Below are 26,524 nucleotides of genomic sequence, written 5' to 3'. Positions count from 1 at the left end.
TCTCTGCTCAGCGGGGAGTCTGCTTGTCCCTCTCACTCTCCCTCTGTGATCTCTCTCAAATAAATAAAATAAAATAAAGTAAAATAAAATAAAATAAAAAAGACTTGTTTTGCCATGTCTTAAGAATCTCTGATAGGGATTCATGACCCCAGTAATGTGGAACTTAACACCCCTTTGACCTCAGCTCTGGCTCTTGTCACTAATTCCATGGACAAGAAACTAAATCCTATTTAATATTTGGTTACAGTTGCTTAGACACACACACACACACACACACACACACACACACACACCATTTGAAGTTTGACTCTTTGCTTAATATTTTATTCTTTGGCTCATAGATTAAAGTTCCCCATTTAAATAATATTATTTGAATTTTTTTTAAGATTTTATTGTTAAGTAATCTCCACACCCAATGTGGGGCTGAAACTCACAACCCCAAGATCAAGAGTCTCATACTCTACCAAGTGAACCAGCCCCTAATTGAATTATTTATAGCCAAGATTCAAAGTGAGTTTCAGAGACAGAGAAAAATGAATTATTTCTCACTCTGTTCCTCTATCCACTCTATCTAAACTTATGTCTGAGATCTCTGAATAATAAAGAATTAGCCCCTGATTTTGTTGACTGTCTTTATTGTATATTGTTTCCTATTTCATTAATTTCTGCTACCTTTATAATTAAATTTTCAGGTACTTATCTTTTCTAATATTTGCATATATTCCTTATAAATTCCCCCCTTAGCACACTTTAACTACACTCACATTTTATTTACATTATCAAAATATTAAAAATATTTTCTAATTTTCATTTTGATATCATCTTTGACCCATGGGCTATTTAAAAATGAATTGTTTAATTTCAGAACATACGAGGATCACCTAGTTACTTTTGAAACATTTCTTGCTTAATTGCTTTTTGGCCAGAATATATACTTTGTATATTTCCAATTCTTTGAAATTTGTTGATTCTTATTATATGAGAGATAAATTATTGTAAATGTTTCATTGTATGTATATATCACATTTTGCTCATCCATTTATCTGCCAATGGACATTGAGTTGCTTTCCCCTCTTGGCTATTATGAGTAGTGCTACTATTAACGTGGGTGTGTGCAAATATCTTTACTGCTTTTGTTCTATAATGGCAGAGTTGAATAATTATGGCAGAGAACCAGAGACTGTATGGTCTGCAACGCTAAAATATTTAACATCTGCACTTTTAAGAAAAGTTTTCAGACCCCTGTCCCAGGCCAATCAGACTGTCAATGGTGCCATTCAGCCTCTCAGCTGTCTCTCCCAGATCAGAAATCTTTGGATTTCCACTTCTCTGGTATCTTGGCTTAATCCTGCCTCACTATCTTGCTGTCTCTTTGATACTGTTAGGAAGGACATATTTTTATTTCATCCAGCTTTCTTAGTTGTTTTCAGCAGAAGGGTTGGTCTGAATGCCCAGTCCATTAAATGTCAAAGTCAGGGGCGCCTCGGTGGCTCAGTCGGTTAAGCATCCAACTCTTGGTTTCAGCTCAGGTTATGATCTGAGGATCCTGGGATTAAACCACATCAGGCTCTGGTGCTTAGCGGGAAAGTCCGCTTCCCCTTTCTCTCTCCCTCTGCCCCTCCCCCCACTCGTGTACACACAGTCTCTCTCTAAAATAAATAAATAAATCTTTAAAAAAAAAAGTAAAAGTCAGCTTTTTAAAAGTACCTTTTAAAAAACTACTTTTCTATTTAAATCAGCCAGAATCAGTTTCTGTTGATTGCTGGTAAGAACCTTGTGTGATAAACACTTTTTCTACTGGAGATGTAAAAACAATTCCACTGAGAAAAATACCCAGCTATTTTGGACTTTTTTTTAGGGGTTTTATTTATTTATTTACATTTATTTTATTTTTTAAATTTAAATTCAATTAATTAACATATAGTGTATTATTGGTTTCAGAGGTAGAGTTCAGTGATTCATCAGTCTAATATGAACACCCAGTGCTCATTATATCACATGTCCTCCTTAATGCCCATCACCCAATTACCCCATCCCTCCCCCCACCTCCCCTCCAGCAACCCTCAGTTTGTTTCCTATGATTAATAGTCTCTTATGGTTTGTCTCCCTCTCTGGTTTTGTCTTGTTTTATTTTTTCTTCTCTTCCCCTATGATCCTCTGTTTCGTTTTCTTAAATTCCACATATCAGTGAGATTATATGATAATTGTCTTTCTCTGATTGACTTATTTTGCTTAGCATAATACCCTCTAGTTCATCCATGTCATTGCAAATGGCAAGATTTCATTTTTTTTTTTTTTTTTTTTTTGATGGCTGATATTCTGGATGTTTTATGCTACTGGGAAAACAGGCCAAAAAAAAAAAAAAGATTATGGTTTTGGCTAGATTGATAAACACTAATTACAAAGGATAAATAAGGTTTCTGCTGCAAGTGAAGGGCTGAAAAGATTATACTTGGAACTTGGCTTCTGGTACTACCGTGTCCAGGGGGATGAGTTAATAGGAATTCACTTCCATCTTATACTGCTGTGCAATTAAGGTCAGAATTCCTGCAGGAATGATAACTTCAATCATACCACCAGATGAAGCAGCTTAACTAACTGCAGTTTGGGGTGTGTTCAGTTGATTGGTTAGTTGGTTGGATTTTTGGCAACTTTTCATATTGATATATTTTCATACATACAGAAAAACTGAAATAACAGTACAAGGAACTCCCTTATACCATTTACCCAGATCCACTAAATGTTTGCATCCATCCCATTTACCATTCTGTGCGTATACATTTTTTTTTTTGAAACTTTTGAGAATATGTTGGAGACATCATGCTACCTTATACTCTAGACACTTTGGTACAAAGTACAAAAATTTTTTTTTATATGATCAGGAAACCTAACATTGACACAATAGCATTATCTGATTCATAATCCACATACTATTTTTCTCTATGGTCCCAGGAACGTCCTTCATATGTTTTCTTTGTCCTTCCAGTTGAAAATCCAATCCAGGATTGTACATTGCATTGATTTTCATTTCTCATTAATCTTCTTTAGTCTACAAAAATTCACCAGTTTTTCTTTATATCTTTGAAGAGTACAGGCCAGTTATTTTGTACAGTGTCAATCAATTTTGGTTTGCTTGATGTTTTCTCATGACTACAACTTCAGTTTATGTTTATACACTTTGGGTAGGAATACTAACCACCACAGGGATGTCATGTTCAACTCTGCTTTCTTCCAGGAGGTCTGTGAGTTGATTTGTCCCAGTGTTAGTGATGTAACTTCACTCACTTGATTAGGGGATCTCTCCAATTTTTTTTCACTGTAAAGTTACAATTATACCTTTACAATTAATAAATAATCTGTGGGAAGATATTTTGAAACCGTAAATATTCTGTTCCTTATCAAACTTTTGCCCACTAGTTGTATCACCCATTAATGATGTCCTAACTCCATCATTCCTTCTGTATTTATTAGTTGGCCTTTTACTTTTCCTTCCTCCTTCATTCATGTATGTATATATACATGTAGGGGTTCATGAACTCATTTTATTTATTGGGTTACAATCTATTACTTTCTAAATATTTATTCTGATGCTCCGAGTGTCCTATGTTAGCCTGTAGGAGCCCCTTAAAGGGGACTCTGGTGCTTTTGATTTGTTCTCATCGTTCTTTGAGTACTACCTACTTTCTGGTGCCACGTTATGGTGCAGACTCATACTTTCCCCACCCAAGCTCCGGAACCAGTCTTTTCTCCAAGGAGCACTTGACTGTGAAATTTTAGCAAAGCCAAGGAATACGTGGGTAAAATCGAGTCCTAGCATACAGCTACAGCCTTGGTGATCAACTGCAGATAGCAAAACTCTAATCTCAAAATGTCCCCTCTGAGGAGAGGCCTTGCCTGACAGCTTAATGTTTTGTTGTTTTTATTTTGTTTTTAACAGGGTCTTTTTCTTACTTGAAGTATAGTTTATATACAATAGTATATTAGTTTCAGGTGTACAGCAGAGTAATTCCACATTTTGATGCGTCACTAAGTGACCACCATGATAAATCTAGCTAGTCAGTGTACAGATTTATTACAATATTTTGACTATATTCCCTACATTATACTTTATATCCCTGCGACTTATGCATTTTATGACTGGAAGTTTGTACCTCTTAAACCCCTTTACCTGTTTCACCCATCCGCCCACCCTGCTCCTCTCGGGCAACCACCATTTTATTCTCTGTACTTAGGACTTTGTTTCTGTTTTGTTTGTTCATTTGTTTTACATTTTGGAATCCACAGGCGAATGAAATCACGGTATTTGTCTTCCTCAGTCTGACTTATTTCATTTAACATAATACCTTCTACATTTATCCATGTTGTCAAAAATGGAAAGATTTCACTCTTTTATTGCTGAGTAATATTCCATTGTATTTATATACATATACATCTTCTTTATCCATTCATCTGTCAGTGAACACTTAGGTAGCTTCCATATATTGGCTATTGTAAATAATGCTGCAATAAGCATAGAGGTGCATATATCCTTTTGAATTAGTGTTTTTGTTTTCTTTGGATAAATACCCAGAAGTGGAATTGCTTGATTATATGGTATTTCTATTTTTAGTGTTTTGAGGAACCTCCATACTGTTTCCCCGTAGATCCTGCACCAATTTACATTCCTACCAATAGTGCACAAGGGTTTCCTTTTCTCAACATCTTCACCAACACTTGTTATTTCTTATCTTTTTGATACTAGCTACTTTGACTGGTATGAGGTGATACTTCATTGTGGTTTAGATTTGCATTTCCCTGGTGATGAGTGACGCTGAGCATATTTTCACACACATGTTGGCTATCTGTATTTCTTTGGAAAAAATGTCTACTCAGGTCCTCTGCCCACTTTTTAATTCGATTGTGGGGGGGGGGTTGGTGGGGGGCATTGTTTAATTTGTTTGGTGTTGAGTTGTATGGGTTCTTTATATATTTTGGATATTAACCCCTTATCAGATACACCATTTGTAAATATCTTCTCCCATCCAGTAGGTTGCCTGTTTCATTTTGTTGATGGTTTCCTTAGCTGTGCAAAAGTTTTTTAGTTTGATGTAGTCCCAACTGTTTGTTTTTGCTTTTGTTGCCCTTGCCTGAGGAGATGATCCAAAAAAAAATTATAGCTAAGACCCATGTGTAAGAGTTTACTGCCTGTTTTCCTTTAGGACTGACAGCCTAATCCAAAGGAGCCCCTCTCCCTCTATGTCTGTTGATCTCTACCACCTCACTTTGTTTTCTTTTCTTCACAGAACTTAATCACTAAAATTATCTTGTTTGTTGATGTATTCTTGTACCTTTTCTACCTCTTCAACTTGAATATAAAAGATCTATCAGTCTTAATACCTAGGTATATTACCAGAAACTGAACTTGGCACAATTTCTTTGTTAAACATATATGAACAAATGGAATCTTCCTGCTTGAAAATCCTATGAAAGCTTTTGGCTTTCGGCTTGGGGAGGCAAAGGTGCAACTTTCTTCGGTCGTCCCGAATCCGGGTTCATCCGACACCAGCCGCCTCTGCCATGCCGCCTAAGTTCGACCCCAACGAGATCAAAGTCGTGTACCTGAGGTGCACCGGTGGCGAAGTCGGTGCCACATCTGCCCTGGCCCCGAAGATAGGCCCGCTGGGTCTGTCTCCAAAAAAGGTTGGTGATGACATCGCCAAGGCAACCGGTGATTGGAAGGGTCTAAGGATTACGGTGAAACTGACCATTCAGAACAGACAGGCCCAGATTGAAGTGGTACCTTCTGCCTCTGCCCTGATTATCAAAGCCCTCAAGGAACCACCAAGAGACAGAAAGAAGCAGAAAAACATTAAGCACAGTGGAAATATCACTTTTGATGAGATTGTCAATATTGCCCGACAGATGCGACACCGATCTTTAGTGAGAGAACTCTCTGGAACCATTAAAGAGATCCTGGGGACTGCCCAGTCTGTGGGCTGCAATGTAGATGGCCGCCACCCTCATGATATCATAGATGACATCAACAGTGGTGCGCTGGAATGCCCGGCTAGTTAACTACAAAGGAAAATGTTTCAATAAAGGATCATTTGACAACCAAAAAAAAAAAAAAAAAGAAAATCCTATGAAAACACAACATATTTCTTTACCTTTATTTTATATAATGAAAGTTTTTCAAACGACATTTGCCCTGATTCCCACCTTTCCTTAGAAAAGTTTCCTAATTACATATCCAGATAAGAAAATTTTGATGTATGATAATGACTACCACATTAGTATTTTAAATTTCCTACATTTTCATATATTTGTCTACCAGTCCATAATGTATTTAAAGTCACTCTGTTGTTTTTTGTAACTGTATCCCCAAAGAATCCCACGCTGTTACTGTGGTTACTCTTTAAACCATTCTTCTTCCACTGGGTCATCTCTGATACACAGCCATGCAGGTGGAAAGTCTAATTTAAATACTTCTTGCTGAGTCCTCCATAAAGGCCACCACATGAATGCTAATTGTGGAGCTTCCATGCCTGGCCCACTCAGAGGTATGCAGAAGGGGATCACCAAAGGTGTTAAATGTCAGAGTTTAAATGTGTAGACATGGCAGTAATCAGTGCTTTTCCTCCTAGCTCTTCATGACCCATTAAATCTATTTAGTGAAATCCTGAGAAAATGAATCTAAATTAGAGTTTTCCAACCAGTGATCTGTAAGATACAAGATACATTTTAACCACCAAACACCTGTTTTCTTCTCCACCATTTTCTTAGTGATATGACTATGGATCTGCTCTTCTATCTTTTCCTTTTATCTCACTTCCATAGTCTGGAATAGAGAATGTACATAATTTTCCTCTCCATAGTACAATTTTCATCGGGAAATATCACTTGAGACCAGTCCCTCGCTTTCATTTGGTCTAATATGATGGTACTACATGTTATTGGGACTCACGACATACCATCTGGTCTGTCCTGTGCAAAGGTAAAAGTCAGTTGGCCGCAACTCTCAACACACAGATGGCGCAGAGTTAAAAACCAAACAAACTGGTTTTGATCATTAAACTTTGATTATGTAAGATGTTAGCTTTGGAAGTAGCAGGTTGAAGGATATACAAGAACTCTGTCATTTTTGTAACTTTTTCTCTAAGTTTAACCTTATTTCAAAGTAAAAAATTTTAAGGAAGCCCTCTAAAACCCTACATTTTTGCCTTGTGTACCTGGCCTGAAGTTCACTAATAATTCACTTTAGCTGAAATAAATGGCCTGAATTTCATAAATAATTCACTTTAATCTTGTACTAACTTTCTTAACTGTTTCGCCTCACATCCTCAGCTCCTGATGACAGTTATGCCCGAGATTCCCTTCTACTGTTTGACACTTGATGCTGTCCATCAGTTTCTGAATTCTGTCCTCTTTTCTGAAGAACCATTTATTTTTGTATCATTCAGCCCACTTATCTGATACAGACCCCAGGATCCTTCCCAAGATGTAGGTTAGGCTTCCTGGGCTCACAACAGGACTTGCCAAGTTAGTCTTCCAGATAGCTACAGTAGGTACCCCACTTTCTAAGTTTGTAGATGTTCCTCGTGGAAAAGTGAGCATGGACAACTTCACCTCTTACCCTCCTCATCTCAGACACATTGCTGTTAGTCCTCTTTCCAAAGTTAGAACTTGGCTCTGAGAGGTTGACCTCTGGTCTGTTTCCCATTGGCGCTTAATCCCTAAGCCATCCTGACCAGAAGAGGGAGTAGTTACAATAAGGAATCTTCCAGCTCAGTCGTTAGTAGTCTTCTCAAACTTCAATTGTTTGCTTAGTCTGTTCAAATGGATCCCTGCTCCAGTTTCCCACTTGACATCAACTACTACACTAAATTCTTACTGTTTAAAAAGTTTAGGAGTAGTGACTTTTCCCCCTCATTTTTTGAAGTAATATATGCAAAGAAAAATTTTAAAAGCCAGTCACCCATAATTGTATCATGCAACAAAAAAAGAGATAGCAACTAGGAGATATATATATATATATATATCAGAGTCATAATATATTTCAACATATCTTTATTTTCTGGTATTCTTTTCAATAAAGAGTATCTACCAGAAACCTATCTCAAACCTCCAACATCATGCACAAGAGTTAACATGCCCTTTAATGTTGGGAACAACTCAAGGGTAACTGCTATCACTGCTACCATTTAAAATTGTGTCGCAAATTTCTGCCGATGTAAGAAGACAAAAATAAAAAAGAAACAAGATGATTTAATTTTGGGGAGGAAGAGGCAAAACTGGTATTTATAGATAATTACCAGAAAATGTGAGGTATAATAGATTGAGAAACTATTAGAGAACACATTTTGATGACTTTAACAATTTTGAGGGGTACTAGTGGGGTATTTTGTAAAGTGCCCCACTGGTTTTGTCTCATGTTTTGCTCATGATTAGATTGGACTTTTGGGTTTGGAAGAGGAAGACCACAGGGTGGCTCAGTTGGTTGGGTGTCCAACTCTTGATTTCAGCTCAGGTCTTGATCTTGGGGTTGTGAGTTCAAGCCCCACATTGGACTCCATGCTGGGTATTGAGCCTACTTAAAAAGAAAAGAAGAAAAGAAAACACAATGAGAAACTATTAGGAATAATGAAAAAGTTTAATAAAATCCACATACATGATCAAAATCAATTGTTTTCCTTTATGCTACCAACAACAAAACAGATATATTTTAAAAATCCCATTCCCCCCCCAAAAAAAAATCCCATTCCCAGTAAGCACAGGAACTCTTTAAAATACAGGCAATTAAGGGCGCCTGGGTGGCTCAGTCCTTAAGCGTCTGCCTTCGGCTCAGGTCATGGTCCCAGGGCCCTGGGATGGAGCCCCACATTGGGCTCCCTGCTTTGCGGGAAGCCTGCTTTCCCTCTCCCACTCCCCCTGCTTGTGTTCCCTCTCTCGCTGTGTCTCTCTCTGTCAAATAAATAAATAAAATCTTTAGAAAAAAATACAGGCAATTAATAATAACATGATATGTGCAAGACTTGCATAAGAAAACTATATTAGTAAAATACACAACAGGGGACCTGAATAAATAGACATATTACAGATTGATATTGTCAAGGTATAATTGCCTCAAAATTAATCAATATGAATTCTGTGCAAATTCCATTAAAATCCTGATAGGATTTTTCAAGGAATTTGATAAACTGTTTCTAACATTTGCCTGAAAGTAAATGAGCAAAAATTACCATGAAAATGTTGAAAAAGAGCAGTAAAGGATTCTTTGTCTTGCCACAGAGCAGAGATTTACTTGTAATTTTTGAAATACAGTTTTGGCAAGTGGATCGACAAAAAAACCAGTGGAACAGAATAGATTCCAGAAAAAGACCCCCAAGTATATGAGAATTTAATACATGATCATATTGGCATTTCAAAGCAATGGGGGAAAGGTATTGGGATAACTGGTTTTCCTTAGCAGAGTAAGAATTTAGGTGCCTACCTGCAATCATATGACAAAATAAATTCTAGATGGCTGAACTCCTTAACAGTTAAACATAGAGGGAAGAAAAAAAACAACTATGAAAGTTAAAAAAGAAAATATAAGTACAGTTTTGTATCATCTTTTGTGTGGGGAACATGTTACAGGTGAGGTTCTCCAAAAATCAGGCTCTAAAATGATTAGTGTGCAAGGGAGCTCTTCACATTCAGTATTTATGGAGGAAGAGAAGGGTTTAGGATTAAGGAAAGAAGCTGGGCTGTGACACAATAACAATAAGGCCTCGTTCCACCCCAGAGAGCTCATCAGGTGCTATGGGCCCAAGTTAAGGTGAGGGCATTGGGCCTTTATAGCCCCACACACTCCTGGAATTGGGTGTAGGCTGACCCCAGATGGGATGTGATGTGGGGTGGGGTCACTCTCCTAGACAGAGTAATTTCCAGGGAAGGCTGAGAGCTTCAGTCCTGAGAAGATCCCATTTGTCCAGTGCATCATCCACACTTGAGCAGCTTGGATTAATTTCTTCCTATAAACTGAGAGAGCAGATCCTCTAAATCCTGTGAGTGTCTTTTCTTGAGGAAAACTTATAAAGGCAAGATTAGTGGAATGACCTACAGCTTCCATCACTGCAGCTGGTCTTGAAGCCATAACAGATACCCAGTGTCTCCTTCTCTTTCCCATTTCAGATTCCCCATAATCTTCACTAGCACCTCTGCAGGTCTGTATAGCTTACTTGGTGAGGTGACCCAGACCCTCATCTGAGAGTCTGAGCCTCTGATCACCATGAACTTCTCATGCCATGGCTATTATACTTGTCATTTATGCTCAAAACTGAATAAGGGAATAGTAAGAGATGCTCGAGTGGAGCATCTTGCAATGCCAGAAAATAAGAAAGTATTCAAGGAAAAACCTACAGTGATGGGGATGTGGCAAAGACTTGGAGCTGACTGAAAGAACTACCTATGGCCATACCTGGAACAATTGGAGAAAAAAAAGGTAGTACTGGATTTTATTTTTTTTTAACATTTTATATATTTATTTGAGAGAGAGACCACGAGCAGAGGGGAAGCAGGGAGCCTGATGCGGCACTCGATCCCAGAACCCTGGGACCCTGACCTGAGCCAAAGGTAGACACTTAACTGATTGAACTACCCAGGCGACCAAGGTACTATTGGATTATACCCTGAAGTTTAAAATAAACATCTATGAGCCCACGTTGACGTAAATAAAATTTTTAATAAGTAAATTGGGGAAAAGAGACAAATCTCTTTTATAGAAGAATTCTAAATAATTTATGTAGGTATCCTACTCTAAAGAAGGTGGAGCATAACTCCCTGTTCCTTATATACAGGTTGCCAATAGTGACTTCCTTCCAAAGAGTACTATATGGAAAGGGGAAAAAAGAGTAGCTTTTCAGTGGAGAAAACTGACAAACAGTGCTTAAGTTAGGTGATCAAGGTTAGCCTCAACTCTGATAAGTCATGTAGAAAGAATGGACCCTGGCTCTTCACCTCTGTGGTCTCCCTCTTCCAAACCCAAAAGTCCAATCTAATAATGAGCACAACATGAGACAAAATTGGGGGCGGCACTTTACAAAAGAGCCAAATGGTACCCCTCAAAACTGTCAATGTCATCAAAACAAGAGAAGTCTGAGAGACAGTCATAGCCCAGTGAAGCCTGTTGACTAAACATGATGTGGCATTCTAGATGGGATCTTGGAACCAAAAAAGGACATTAGGTAAAAATTTAGGAAATCTCAGTAAAATGTGCCATACTAATGTAATATGTTGATAATGGGAAACTGAGTGGGGTGTATATGCGAACTTTCAGTACTATCTGCAATTTTTCTGTAAAGTTTCTATAAAACTAAAGCTATTCTAAAATTAGAAGTTTATTTTTATGTATGTATTTATTTATTTTTATTTATTTATTTCTCAGAGAGAGTGAGACAAGCAGGGGGAGTGGCAGGCAGAGGGAGAAGCAGACTCCCTGCTGAGCAAGGAGCCCGATGTGGGGACTCGATCCCAGGACCCTGGGATCATGACCTGAGCTGAAGGCAGATGCTTAACCTACTGAGCCACCCAGGTATCCCTGTGTATTTTTTTTTAAAAGATTTTATTTATTTATTTGACAGAGAGAGACATAGTGAGGGGGGGGAACACAAATAGGGGGAGTGGGAGAGGGAGAAGCAGGTTTCCTGCTGAGCAAGGAGCCCGATGTGGGGCTTGATCCCAGGACCCTGGGGTCATGACCTGAGCCGAAGGCAGACGCTTAATGACTGAGCCAGCCAGGCACCCCTTTGTTTGTATTTAGTGGATATTAACCAACCCTCAGATAAAAATACACAATAGCCCCAAAGGTGAAAACAATATATTAATTTATTTCCAAGATAACAACATGGACCATCATTGCAAACAAGGACGGATTTAGTAGTTTCAGCCCATCCCCATGGGCTAGCGGAAACCCACTTGCCCAAACACTACAGTCTTCCAATATTAAAGTATTTAAGACACAGAGATGACCAGCAACAGACATGTAAACATCTTCTATTCCAAAAGAGTTCTCGTTCTAGATGAGAAAGATCCAGTGTAAAACATTTCTTCTCGGGTGGGGTCATTTAAAGAAGTTGAAAAAAAAGATGATTCTTAGACTCCACCATTAGCTCTGGGTGTGTTCCCTACGCTTCAAGACTATACCACTCTATACAGCTCCATCTTTTTCAGTAGCAGGGAAAAAAGGCTTTATTTCAAAGGCATTCCCTTAAATACGATTAACATTCAACAGGCAGTCACAGAAAAAAAAAATAGTGTGAATTAAAGGTATCATTAGTTGTAGTAACTTTTTTTTTGTTAGAATAAATAAATATTAAGGAACTCAATGGATTTAGGAGTACAAAAGTAGACTTCACATTTTTCTGAGGTGACAGCACATTTTCTCATATTAACACTGAGACCATTCTTAAAACCTACCCTCTCTGGTATACTAAATATGGCTTTATTTCACCTTCTCTAAATATTCCATCTCAGGAAACTGAACTAAGGAGACCAGTAAGAACATCCCAATCCTCAGAGAACTCGTTTCCTCATGCTTATTAACAACTTCTCTAAGCCTCACTTACTTCATCTGCAAAATGGAGGTAATCATGTGAGCCTCCCAAGAGTGTTGTAGGGTGTTAATGCAATGAGCCATAAGGGAGCTATTTGGATGCCTACAACACAGCAGGATTTAGCTTCTGTCTATTCCTTCCTTTCTCCCTTTGGAATGATCTCGGATTTAGACTTTGATTTCTTTTTTTTTTTTAAGATTTTATTTATTTATTTGAGAGAGAGAGAACGAGTGGGGGGGGCGGCAGAGAGAAAGAGGAGAAGTGGACTCCACAGTGAGCAGGGAGCCCAACATGGGGCTCAATCCCAAGACTCCAGGATTATAACCTGAGCCGACGGCAGACACTTAACTGACTGAGCCACCCAGGCGCCCCTAGACCTCGACTTCTAATCACTCATATTCTTGGCCTGATATCCCCATCTATAACTCTGCATATGAATGCATTAAAATACAAGCAATCCGTGAGATTCTCTAGAGCAGCCTTTCCAACGTTGGAGCTATTACCAAGAATTTTAGAGTGAAAAAGCTTCTCTCTTCATTTTCTCCTTGTGTCAGATGGGTCTGGCATACAATAGGCACTCAAGAAATATTTACTGACTGCATGCTGAGTGAATGAATTGGATAAAGGATAAGGGGTAAGTGTAAGTACAAAGGATAAGAGACACAGATGCTCACTCACAATGGAAAGCTCTTAAAAATCTAGGCACTCTTATCAGCACTAAGCATTGTAAAGCTACTCAGAGAATACTGAGAATAAGCTACTCAAAATACTCTGGAGTCCTTAAAGCCTTCATGGTGTAGAATTTAGACTCCATTTTGCAGGTAAGATCACTGTGGTGGGGGTGGAGGGTGGTGACCGAAGAGGAAAGTGATTCATTCTGAGGTTAGAGATCTGGGACAAGATTCATGCAATAGCACCTCTCTTCTAGAAATATCTTCATTCTGTGGGAACGTTTCGGTGTTGTCCATGGAAAGCAACGGCAGGGGGACTAGCGAACATTCTGACACACCACAAAAAATGTCCTGTTTTGCTGGGATTCCTTTGCTGAAGCAGGAGGTAGTGGCTGCTGTCGGAAAGCATATCCCGCCTCCTGTCAATGACTTTACATTCTATACAGGACTTCAGACACAGTAAACTGGAAAGGTTAGTGTTGAAACCCGGGAACAAGATCTAGTTTTCCCTTCTGGTAGCTCAAGTTTTAAAAGAGATTGCTGAGTTGCCCAGAAAGTTGTTTCTATGCCTACATGCGGCTGAGCAAAGAGGAGTGGTGTCCACAGATGCGTGGCTATAGATCTATCATAGAAGATTCCTTCAAAGAAACACAATTCCTATTTTCCTAAATAGTATTATCTACAGTTCTCCTTTTCATGAGAACATTTCTCTATAATGAGTATCCGGTGCAAAGGTTTGACATCAGTTCAGTTGATCACTGATCAGAGAGTTAGCATGACGTAGGAGCATCAGGAGGCCGCCATTGTGGCCAAAATGCCGGCATGGCCCTGTGCAGCCATCCCAATAGCAGAGTTCACAGTGTCCAGTGGATGGTTTCACACAGAATAACATGGCCAGGTCCTGCAGCCGTAACCTCGTTCTGGCAACTATTCACATAAGCAAGGCAAAGTTCTCTCACAAAGAAAGGCTCTTCTTCCCAGCTGCGAGCGCCTGTCGAGCCCGTGTTACAGTGGATCAGAAATACCAGCTGGGCTGTATTACTGTTTCACTCTGATTTAGGGCTCTTTCTCGAAGCCTCAGTTCGAGGCATTCCACGGTGAGGGGGTACGTGGAAAGCTCAAACTTGTTAGCGAAGAGGCTGGGCGAATTAATCAACCACTTCAAATCTCCGTTTCCATAGATACAGATGCCGTGGACATAGCGGCCTGCAGAGGAGAGAACAAGAGACAGTCAGAAAATGCTGATTTCCCAAAGTTGGGGGTAGTGAGGCTGCCCAGCCGTACAGTCTTGCTTGCCTATGGAGTACCTAAAAGCGTGCCGTGTGCTACAGGATTTGAATGAAACAGGATCGTGTAGGCCCAGCCCACAAGGAAGTTCAGCTCTTTATAGGAAGACAAAGGGAACACATAGGTACTTAAATAACAGGAGAGTGAAATAATACAAAGCGAGAACATAATAGGTGTCAGGACAATTCGTGTATTATCAAGTGAGCGTGATGGATGAGAGAGGTTCTAGAAGTGTACAGATGGGACAGGTCTTGATGGGTTGCACTGCTCAGGCCTGTTCTGTGAGCCTCTCCAAGTGCCTATTTTTATCTCCACTGAGATGAGAATAAACCTCACTGATAGGACATGTCAAGACTCAACTCCTCACCCACCTCCAAGTCCCCCTGGGTACTTCTCCTCCTTTCTCTCACACCCCACATCCAATCTGTCAGCAACTCTGTCAGCTCAACCTTCAAAACGCTAATAGAATTTGACCTCTTTCCACTGCCTCCACCACTACCATCCTGGCCCACACCACCTCCACCATCCTGTCTGACTTGTTACGGTAATAATTGCCTCCACCTTGGTCTGTTAGTATATTCTCAGCACAACAGCCAGAGCGATTGTTTTAAATGTTAAGCACATCATGATGTCTCCTCTGCTCAAAACCCTCTAAGGGCTTCTCATCTCATGTGGAGGAAGAGCCAAAATGCTAGCAATGGCACTGAAAACTCCTCAGAGTCTGGCCTTTACCTCCCACCACTTGCTCATTCACTTACAACCCTTGCTCACTCACTTCGGCCACACTGCCTTCCTCGATGGATCCGAGCACACCATGCATGCTGTACCTGAGAATCCACATTGCTCTTCCTCCCCCTGCCTGCCCCCTTCCACCAGACATCCTGGAGGCTCCCTCTCACACCACACCCCAGGTTATCTGCCTCAAGGCTGTGTTCTCAGTGAGGCCTCCTCTGACCTGCCTTTCCTCCTTCCCTGATTAATTTTCCTCTTGGCTCTCATTACCAACAGACAGATGTGTGTGTCAGTGCCACGGAGTCAAATATTTTGTTTATTGTATTTCTTTCCAGATAATTGTTTATTGTCTTTCTCCCAGGACTAGAACATAAGGTCCAGAAGAGCTGGAACTTGAGACCATTTTGTTCCCCTCTGTGTCTTCTGCATCTGGGACAGTACCTGGTAAATATTTGGAGTTACATTAATAGCTACTGAGTGAATGGATAGAGAAGGATGAGTGGAGAGTTAGTGGAAGCATAGAACTGCGGGGGGGGAGCATCAGGGGCACAGATGGTGGCTTCATTTGGGGACAATGCCTCTGGAAAAAGTGTGCAAAGGTGTGAATTCTCTGCTAGAATCTGGAGTTTGGTTGGGAAGTGGGTTAGAAGAAAAATGGTAGGAAGTTGAACCTCTTTTCTAGAGGTTTCTTGGCATAGAGTAGAATGACTACGGTCGACTGACCTAAAACAAACTAAAGGGCTGGGCCTTTTTTTTAATCCCATAAATAGGGAAAGTCTTTGAAGATTTTTGAATGGAAGAATCAAATGGTGAAACGAATTTTAGCAAGATTAATTTTGCAGAGTTTTGCAGGGTACATTAGAAATCAATCATGAGGCCACACTAACAACTTAATGTAAACCAGAGAACTGGTTCAAAGTTAATGGTTGCCATGAGTGGGGAAGGAAGGGTATTAGAAACAGAACAGAGAAGGGCTGACAGGACTTGTGATTAATTTAATGTGCCTGGGAGGAAGCACAACAGAGAGTGGAAACCATGGGGCACAGAAGCCAGAGTTGTGGGAAGTCAGAGGAGAACCCGGGGGGAGATGGTGAGAAGTGAATGCACAAGCAGCACGTCCATGCTTAAGAGAATGAAGTGAACAGGAGCGACCTTTTCATGTGCATGGAGTAGAGGCTACACAGACAACTTGGTCTTCCAGCTAGAGGCAATCAGTACACACTTGAGAGAGAAGGGAATCACTCCCCACCAGCACAGAGGGCAACGCAGGATGGCAAGAGAGCAAGGGTATCATTTAGGGGAACCTGCACAAAGTTGAGACCCCCAGGCCCCGGCTGTGAGCATGGGTAGCCTTTCCTCTCAAAACAGGAAGGAACAATGAGTGTGTGTCCAAAGTACCCTGAGATGGAGGAATGGAGATGGCATGACAAACTGGTAAGGGGATTTCGATGGAATGTCTTGAAAGTTCTTCCTCAAGTTGAAATTGTTACCTTTTGAGGGTGGAAAGGCCGTAAGATTAAGAGGTTAAAGCAAGCAGGAAAGATGAAAAGGACACCAGGAAGATAATGAGGTAAATAAAAGAATGAGTAGGCAGCCAGGAGGGTCTAGCCTCCCTATCGGGGGTGAGTTTAGGACAGTTCTGTAAGAGTCTCCAGTGATGTTCTGCTTAGGGAAACACAAATGGCATAAAGCAGATGCTGGGAATCGTTATGCATAGGAATGGACCTTGCAGGGTCAAATGGCAGAGGAATCTGGAATGCTGAGTGAGAACAGCATGGGACAGCTGACCCAGTACACAGGCTGGACAGGGAGTCCTCAGAAGGAAGCTAGTAGAAGGAAGAAGCTGGGACAGTTGAAACCTTGGCAATCCCAATTTTAAAAAAGCAACCACACTTCAAACAACAACAACAACAACAACAACAACAACATATTTTAGGTGTGGGGATATAGCAATGAACAAATTGGTCAAAAATCCTAGCCCCCTTGGGAGCTTCTATTCTGCTCTGGGGAGAAAGACAGGAAGATAGTAAGTTGGTGAAGAAAACTAGGAGAGCGACAAAGAGACTGTAATCAAAGGTGGAAGCTCCAACTTCAAGACCACAGAGCTAGGTGGTCCTGTGATTCTAAGTGCTAACAGGTCCTACAGAGCGGGTACACAGCCATGGGTTTAGGACAAATCCTATTACTCACAACCAAGGGGAAAAGGTCCAGATTGGACTCCTGACTTGCTGGTTTGGCATGCACTGTTCTGCCTCCTCTGGGTTCTTTTTCTTTTCCCTATCTAGTGGTTTGGGGGACAAACTATTTTTCTGCTCTGTACCATACAAGGCTTTCAGATGTTCACTGGCATAACAGGTGCTAAGAGAAGAAAAATGAGACATTTGTCTGAGAGGCTTGGGTTGCCCAAGTTTTGTACCCTAGGTAGGTCCCTGGCTCGGGGCTACTCTCATGGGCCCACCTTTCATGTGATAAGTAAAGATCCCTCTAAAAATGCAAACCTGACTAGCCTATACCTTCTCTATGGGGTAGGGCCTGGACACAGGTGAAGACAAGGAGACTGAGGGTAAGGCTCGACAGAGGGGCAGGGTGTTGGTGACTGATGCAGTGGGACAGAAGCTTCTGTGGTGGGGGCTGGAGCCACAAAGTAATGTCACATGGGTCCCTGCTGTGGAGGCTGAAGTTCTCCCGAGTTACAGCTGGAGAGGAGGTGGAGAAGCAGATCAGAGGATGACCACGGTGGTCCTAGAAGGAGGGTGACAGGGTTGTGGGAGCAGTTTGGGGAAGTCAACACATCTCAAATATTGAGACCCCGACTGATGGTGATGGTCTCTTTTCTAAAGAAGACTTAGGGGCGCCTGGGTGGTTCAGTCAGTTAAGCGACTGCCTTCGGCTCAAGTCATGATCCTAGAGTCCCGGGATCGAGTCCCACATCGGGCTCCCTGCTCGGCAGGGAGTCTGCTTCTCCCTCTGACCCTCCCCCCTCTCATGTGCTCTCTCTCTCTCAAATAAATAAATAAAATAAAAAATAAATAAATAAAATAAAGAAGACTTAGGACATCCAAAAGCAAAGCAATCTCCTCTCCACCTTCCTCCTTCTACCAGGAGGGCAGGCCATGATGAAATGCAGGCAGGTGGCACGGGCTGTCCTCTGGGGACAATATGTTGGCTGATTAAGGTAAAGACATGAATACGCTGAAGAGCAAACTATACAGTGACATGAGGATGTTGCCATCTGCAGCAGAAGGGGACGCTCAGAAAGACAGGAGAAGGGGTGGAGTATAATGGAGAGCTGCAAAGAGGCACCCATTTGGAGGTTTTCCTCTGAAATATTGTCAATGCGATGGACCAAAGAGGGAAGCCAGAAACTGCAGGTGGATGGACGAGTGGAGGAGGCAAAGCTTTGTCACCACAGGGAACAAAGGTGAAACCCTCACACTTGCTCTTTCACTTAACCACTTGCCCACCTCCTGTTATGGGCTGAATTGTCCCCCTCCCCAAATTCATATGTTGAAGTCCTAGCCCCCCATACCTCAGACTGTGACCATATTTGAGACAGAGCTATTCAAGTTAAAATGAGGTCATACAGGATGGGCCCTAATCCAGTATGACTGGTGTGGGTATAAAAAGAGGAGATGAGAACTCAGACACACACAGAAGGAAGACCACATGAGGCCACGGGAAGAAGGTGGCCATCTGTGAGCCTCTCAGGAGAAACCAAATCTGTAGCCACCTTGCTCTCCAACTTCTAGCCTACAGGAGTGTGAGGAAATAAATTTATGTTGTTGAAGTCACCCAGTCTCTCATACATGGTTATGTTAGCCCTAGTGAATGAATACCATGCTCACTAGGTACCAGGCAAGAATCTCAATGGACTGTAGACCAGGGCTGATGAAAGCCCTTCTTTATTAAGTTCTATAGAAATGAAAACTACTGGGGCACCTGGGTGGCTCAGTCGGTTAAGAGTCTGCCTTCAGCTCAGGTCATGATCCCAGGATCCTGGGATCGAGTCCCACATTGGGCTCCCTGCTCAGTGGGGAGTCTGCTTCTCCCTCTGCCTCTGCGCCCCACCCCGTTCATGCAGGAGCACTCTCTCAAATACATAAAGAAAGAACGAAAGGAACGATCTCATTCTTATCCGTCTGGATGAGAAATATCTTGTTAGTGTTGCCTGCCATCATGCCAGAGCTGCAGCAAATACCTCTAAGCCAGCTGGAAGGTTGTGTGCGGGGTGGGGGCGTGGAGGGGGGACAGGCTGGTGTGAGGGGCAGGGGTGGAGGTCCAGCTTGCTCCATGGTGAGAACCTGACATCACGTCTCATCCTGACCACTTTCCCCTCCTAACCACTGCAATCCCAAAAGGAACAGAAAGAGGAATAAGTAAGAAGAAAGCAGAAACTAGCAAGAAAGTATCATCATAAGTTGAGCCCGCCTCTACACCCACTTGGTAATCCAGAGTTGGAGAACATCAGTGAGATAACTTCATGTCATTTCTCTTCTTTTTTCTTTTTCTTTCTTTCTTTCTCTCTCTTTTCCTTCCTTCCTTCCTTTCTTTTTTAGCAGGCGCCATGTCCAGCGTGGGGACTCATGACCAAGAGCTGAGCTAGGATCAAGAGTCATATGCTTAACCAACTGAGCCACCCAGGCACCCCTGCCTCCTAAATTTACCATGTCTTGAAGACTCTAGCTACTCTAAGAACTCACAGATTGTTCTAAATATACCAGCAGTTCTCTCCATAAGAACCCCTGTATTTCACGACCTTCATGCCAACACCAACAAGCACTGTGGCCTCAAAGTGTGGAATGAATGGCTCACCATGGCAGCCTCCGTGTTTATCTTCCATGTCAATCCACTTTATAGCCCTGAGGTTACCGGTCCACGATGCGTTTGGCATGGAGCCAGGGACACCTGCAATGTTGATAAAGAAGAAAAGCAGAAATGAGAACCAAGAAAGAAGGGTGGCATTTCATCAATGAAGCCTCCAAGTTATGCTTATATTTTTGGTAGATTATCTTTCACGTTAGATTTTCCATTGTTGGTGTGCAAAACCTCAAAAGCTTATGGTGTGAATAGTTGATGGTTATGAACCCTGCCTTGCCACCAGTAAAAAAATATATTTGCATAATTTTTTTGGTCATAATGTGTGCCCAAGCCTGCGAAATAGAGTTTAAGAGATATCATAGCATGAAATCATAATGCAGATGGAAAAGTTGGGAGATTTGAGGTTATCTCTCAATGGCCTTCAACTGAATTTGCTTTCAATCCTAATATTACAGCTTTTCAAGACTTCAGATGACTTGTATGTTAAAATGAAGCTCAGAAAACAGGCTACTCTATGTGCTAAGCACTAATAAGTTGCAATATTCAGCATACAGAAGGGAAATACCTTGTTCACTACTTATAAACGCAAACAAATCCCTTAACACTCTATCCTTTTTTTAATTATTTTTTATTTTTTATAAGCCATCTCTATACCCAACATGGGGCTCGAACTTATGATCCCAAGATCAAGAGTCCCACACTCCACTGACTGAGCCAGTCAGGCCCCCCTGACACACTATCCTTTTTATTTGTTAAAGTGCTTCTTGAGCATTTGGTGTTGCCAAGCATTGTGCTGGGCCCTGGGGAGAGAGAGAGAGAAACAAGAAACAAGATGATTCTCCAAAACCCAGTGAGAATAAACTGTTGACCCCAAGCAGTAAGTTTGATCTTTGAGTTTCTCGGAGGAAATCTGGCCCGCACTGACCCACCCATCTTCTCTATTTCTTTCAGCTGTTCTTTGGCCCAGAGTTTAGTGGCTGATCCATTAACTAATTAGTTATCTAATTCACCTTTGAAATGTAAAGAGCCTTTAAAAAGGGGAGGAGGGCTTTAGGTTGCCACTAAGCCAGGGCTTTTCCACCTTGGCATTACTGACTATTTATTTATTTATTTTTGCATATTTTAAATATTTATTTATATACATTTATATTTTTATTTAAAAATTATTTTATTTTATTTTATTTACATTCAATTAATTAACATATAGGGCATTCTTGACACTTTAGACTGGATAATTCCTTGTGGTAGGGCCTGTCCTGTTGTCGTTGATATTTAGCAGCATGCCTGGACTCCACCTACCAGATGCCAGTAGTACAGAGCCCTCAGCTGTGACAATCAAAAACATCTTCAGGTATGGCCAAATGTCCCCAGGAGGGCGGGTGGTTGGGCAAAAACTGCCCCACTTGAGAAACGCTGGGCTAAACTATTTTTTTTTTAAGATTTATTTATTTTAGAGAGAGAGAACGAGAGAGAGAGAGAGAGCATGAGCGGGAAGGGTAGAGGGAGAGGGAGGGAGAATCTCAAGCAGACTCCCTGCTGGGCGCAGACTCTGATGTGGGGATTGATCCCAGGACCCTGAGATCATGACCTGAGCCAAAATCAAGAGTCAGACATTCAACCAACCCGAGCCACCCAGACACCCCTGTGCTAAACCATTTCAAATAACCCTCTCCATCTCAATAAATTTTGGATAAGTCAGAGATTAAAGGGTCCATCTAATCCTATAGAGTAGAGTAGTTTTACTCTTTACTCTTTATGGGAATCAAAGGTAAATGCAGCAAAAGAAGAAATACTTTGTTTTATAAGCGCTCCAACAATTTTCACCAGTGAGCAATGCAATCTGAACATAATTCTCATATAATGGCACCACGCTCATGACATCTGTACCCAGACTGTAATAGTCCTTTCTCAGAAGATCCAGTAGGCAGAATAACGCCCCTCCCGATGACATATATTCAAAGAAGTCTGGATTCTAATCTCTGGAACCTGAAATTAGGTCACAGGGCAAAATGGAATTCAGTTTGCTAATCAGCTAACTTTAAAAGAGGGAAACTATCCTTAATTATCCAGGCCGGACCAATGCAATCACAAGGGTCTTTAACGGTGGAAGAGGGAGGTGATGAGCTGGTCTTTTTTTTTTTTTACCGTTTGAAGGTAGAGGAAGGGGCTAAGGAACACGGGTGACCATCAGAAAAGGCCCAGACCCTACAGAAAGGAACAGAGTCCAGCCAACGCTTTTGTTTTAGTCTGGTGAGACCCGTGTCAGACTTCTGTCCTACAGAATTGTAAGATAATACATTTATGTTGTTTAAGCTGCTAAGTCTGTGGTAGTTACAATGGCAAATAAAAAACTAATATACATACTAATGAGAAAAAAAATTACCCAGGATGATAGATATTTTTTAATAAGAAAAAAAAACTGCACAAGACCAATACTTTTCAAAAAGTTTAACTGGATTAGGCACATAAACATGTTTCCTCTTTAAGAACATTAATAAATATGTGCATTTTCAGAAGAAAAAAGCTCTGTTCTTTTGCCCTGATGTCACATGATAATTATGATGATCTAAATCAAGAATTGTACCAAGGTCTCCCAAATAAAATTAAATTTTGCACAGCCTTTCCTGTAAATGGCATGAATCCTTACCCCTAAGGCTTGCTATAAGACAGATGCCTTTTTTCTTCTCACTGCCAAACTCAAAAAGTTTGCTTATAAATATTGAGTAGTCCCCAAGAAAAATACCATTTATTTTTTTTAAAGATTTTATTTATTTATTTGAGAGAGAGAGAATGAGAGAGAGAGAGCATGAGAGGGAAGAGGGTCAGAGGGAGAAGCAGACTCCCTGCTGAGCAGGGAGCCCCATGTGGGACTCAATCCCGGGACTCCAGGATCATGACCTGAGCCGAAGGCAGTCGCTTAACCAACTGAGCCACCCCAGGCGCCCGAAAAATACCATTTATTAAGCAATATTTCTTCCTATTGCTTTGATTTGCATTTATTACTTTAAAAATTACTTTAGCGCTTGCTTTCCCAAGAGAAGCTTCTTTATTTTGTTCTTAGTACACATTTTAAAAGAATTTAGAATAAAACTTGCCTTGGTTAAGTTGGGGGTGGGGGGGGAGGGCAGTCCAGAAAACAAAGAGATAATTTGGTATATTTACTTATGTCAACAAGATCAGCTGACATGGATGTAATTTTTACAAGTCTATTCTGATGAAAAGCTATAGCAGAAGAGTGTGAAGAACGTATCGCCATAACAAAATGTCCCTGCCCTCCTTTACATGAGTACATTTTTTAAAGGACAAGATATTTTTTTTCTCTTTCATTCTGCACCAGAATCAGCATGTTCACAAGATCCCCAGAGCATCCCGGCACGTGATCAAGTCTGAGAAGCTCTGGGCTGTAACCAGCACTGCAAAGAGGACATAGCTTCTGTCTCCTCTCTCCTTGAAGTCCCTCCCTCAGCCTTCATCAGGTTTCGGGTTACCTTTTCTTTCTCCTTTCCCTACATTTCGCCCTGATGAAGAAATCTGGTACTATGTACCTTCCATCCTTTGGTTAATTTTACAAACCTGTCCACAGAGCAAGGAATACAGGCATTTGAGTAGACCTCTCAAATCACTTTCCTGAAGACCATCGGCCCACCTGGTGTGGGGTAAAGCCGCGTTGAGCAGAAGACCAGTCCTCAGGGTGCCTTGAACTCACAGCACTAGGCCCACGGGGGGATTCTCAGTCACTGTTAAGGGAGTGAATGGGTGTGGCGTGCAAGGGTTGCCCAGGAACTCAGTCTTCAGGGGTGACGGTAGGACCACTTAGATTGTGTGTGGCTAAGACAGGCCTGCTTGCCACCTTGGTTTCTGTCTTCAAGTACAGGTCACTGTACTTGAAGGTGTAATCATGCTCTACCTCTCAGTATGAAAAGTATTTATTCTCCTCTCTTAGCCAAGGCCAACCTGCTTCAGTTTGCCCTACAGCAATTGCTTAAGCGGCCATCAATCACCTATTTGCCATATCGGGCCTGCCTGGTACAACTAGCTTTGCGAGGTGATAAAACCCTCAAGGAGACTTCTGGAGACAGCTCAAATATCAACTCAATGTGAATACTTTGCAGGCATTGCTTGATTATTATTGTGAGAGGATAATGGCAAGCAAGAGATTGAAAGGTCTAAATGTACCGTGTGCCCACTATGCAGTAATATAATGTGGCTTGGGTTAAAACACACAGGGCGACCCCAAAGCTACTGATCCCATCCCAACCCGGATGCCCCTTCTACTTCCTAAAAGTATCTAATAAGCATAATTTTCTCCCAGAGATGGACCTGCGGCAGACGCCACCCTCACCCCACCTCACCCCCATGCCCCCGTGGAACACACTGGCCTTTCCCCTGGGACTGGGGAACTTAGTTCTTACCCTAGCTTTGTCACTAACCAGCTGTGTATCCTGGAACCATCATTTAAGGCCACACAGACTCACCTTTCAAGTGAAGTGTAGAACTTCAAATGAAGTATCAGCGGTTTTTCAGCCTTTTAGACTGCAATCCACAGAAAAACAATTCATGCCATTGTAGGAGCACACACATACATAAAGCCAACAAAAGTTTTACAAATTCCTTAGGCTTACTACGTATGATGCACTTGTTTATTTTGTGTTATTTTCTCATATTAAAAATTCTGGTCAAAGCCTACTAAAGTGATTTCTGGATCCACTCGTGGGAAAGAGTGCTCTTTTAAAAAATACTAGACTGGATGACTGTTTTTTGTATTGCTGTTATGATTATGATTATTCTTACTTGTCAGGATTCTAGGAGGGTAGTTATGGGGTATATGGATAAAGTCTACCCTCAATTCACAGTGTCTTAGGAAGGGTCTCTTTTGCATTATTTCTAGGATGGGGCAAAAAGAAGACACTAATATTATTGGAGAAACTATTTTAAACTATAAACTCCAATTCTCTCATTTGCTCTTCATAGGCTTATTTAAACAAAAGATTTAGATAAGTTTACAGAGTAATCAAGAATGTTTTTCTTGGACTTAGCCATTATTAGTCAAATAACTGCATTTGTTGAATTAATGAATATGGTTCTTTGAAATGCAAGCTTTATTTATATTGTCTTGATTTTCTCCTTATTGTTCTCACACAGTGTAGTCCTCATTTTGGGAGACCTACATGTGGTAACGAAGTCCAGCAACTGCTTATTATTGAAGCTCAGATATATACTTTTTAACTTATTGAATAAACAAAGGATTTTGTTTTTAAGTCTCAAAAGCCAATGCTGATGCTCACAATGCTCACAAATTAATGGTGGTGCTGTAAATTGGTATAACTCTGGAAAATGAATTTGGAAATATGCAGGGAAAGCCTCTATAACCCCCAATTCCCTCTGGCCCTTTAAACCAATAGCTTCAAAATGAGCTAAGCTAAGCGTAAGTATCTGTATGTGAAGATGTTCCTTTTGACATTATTTATACATGATTAACAGCACAGGCTTTGAGGTCAGAGTCCACATTTCAAATCCTTTTCTTGGCTCTTACTGGTTGTGTGACCTTGAACAGTTATGTATCTCTTTAAGCTATCACATACTAACCTTCAAAACCTTACAGGGTTTTGTTCATGTTAAATAAGATAACGGATGTCTTGTGCTTAGCATGGTGCCTGGCACACTTCCCTAAAGAAACGGTTGCAAACATAATCCCTCTATTAAAGTCATGGGAACAGCTGTAGCTGTGGAAGAGACTGCTTCTTTACTATAACCAGAAGCAAGTTTACCAGCCTCGACTGCTTCTCGGCCTTTTGGCTAAGATCAAGTTTACCAGCCTCGGCACTACTGACATTTGGGCCGCAATGACATTCTCACTGCTGGGGGCGCTGACCTGCGCCTTGGAGGATGTGGAGCCTAGTAGCCAGTAGCAGTGCCCAGACCCGACCCATCCCCCTACCTCCCACCCCCCCATACCCCATGACAACCCAAAAATGTTTTCAGATGTAGCCAAATGTTCCCTGGGGAGCAACACTGCCCCAACTGAGAACAGGAAATTGTACATTATTAATAAAATCATGTGCAAATATTTGCGTGTAAAATGAACACTTTTTTTTTAGTTTGCAAAAACTTCTTTAATGTTATTGCTTTTATATTTTTCATATGTTTATTTACGTACCTCTGAGGCTTACTGGCTTTGCTGACTTAGTCATTGTACATGTGAATATTCTAAGAATAATTCACAAAAGAAAAAGTAAGGCACAATGTTCAGTGGTGATTCGCTTTACCAACCAAAAAAAAAAAAAAAAAAGGGAAATTACCTAATAAGTGGGAAATGTGGTGTGAAGTAACTTGTAGCCCTTTTTCTCATTGTTAATTGGGGTCATGTTTAGCAATGAAAAGGTCTATTTTTGTTTTTACCTACAAAGTTGTTCATTAATCACTTAGGATTTTTAACGCATGCAA

The 26,524-nt window shown here is 41.1% G+C and overlaps 1 protein-coding gene and 1 pseudogene across 8 annotated transcripts in view; one reads left to right on the top strand and one right to left on the bottom strand.

The window, feature by feature from the left end:
- The first annotated feature begins 5,530 nt into the window (after positions 1–5,530).
- On the top strand, positions 5,531–6,102 carry LOC114212520 (large ribosomal subunit protein uL11 pseudogene; annotated as a pseudogene).
- Positions 6,103–8,224: 2,122 nt separating this feature from the next.
- Positions 8,225–26,524, bottom strand: part of LOC114212530 (N-acetyllactosaminide beta-1,6-N-acetylglucosaminyl-transferase) — an 89,940-nt gene continuing 71,640 nt past the window's right edge. For 3 of the 8 annotated variants that reach the window (XM_088024121.1, XM_088024120.1, XM_028107434.2), the window contains 2 exons: positions 20,075–20,167; positions 11,826–14,449 (listed from right to left, as the gene is read on the bottom strand). In XM_088024121.1, coding sequence (XP_087880247.1) covers positions 14,259–14,449; positions 20,075–20,167 — 284 coding nt within the window. In that variant the 3' untranslated portion in view covers positions 11,826–14,258. Of the gene's footprint in view, positions 8,567–11,825; positions 14,450–19,702; positions 19,862–20,074; positions 20,168–26,524 lie in introns of those variants that run through there. The other 5 variants (XR_003609983.2, XM_088024122.1, XR_015768377.1 and 2 more) reach the window with 5 other exon arrangements.

Source organism: Eumetopias jubatus, unplaced genomic scaffold (genome assembly GCF_037043125.1).
Source record: "Eumetopias jubatus isolate StellerSeaLion01/CBP00866 unplaced genomic scaffold, mEumJub1_p1.0 scaffold_6, whole genome shotgun sequence".
NCBI lineage: Eukaryota > Metazoa > Chordata > Mammalia > Carnivora > Otariidae > Eumetopias > Eumetopias jubatus.
This window is presented reverse-complemented; position numbering and strand designations above follow the sequence as displayed.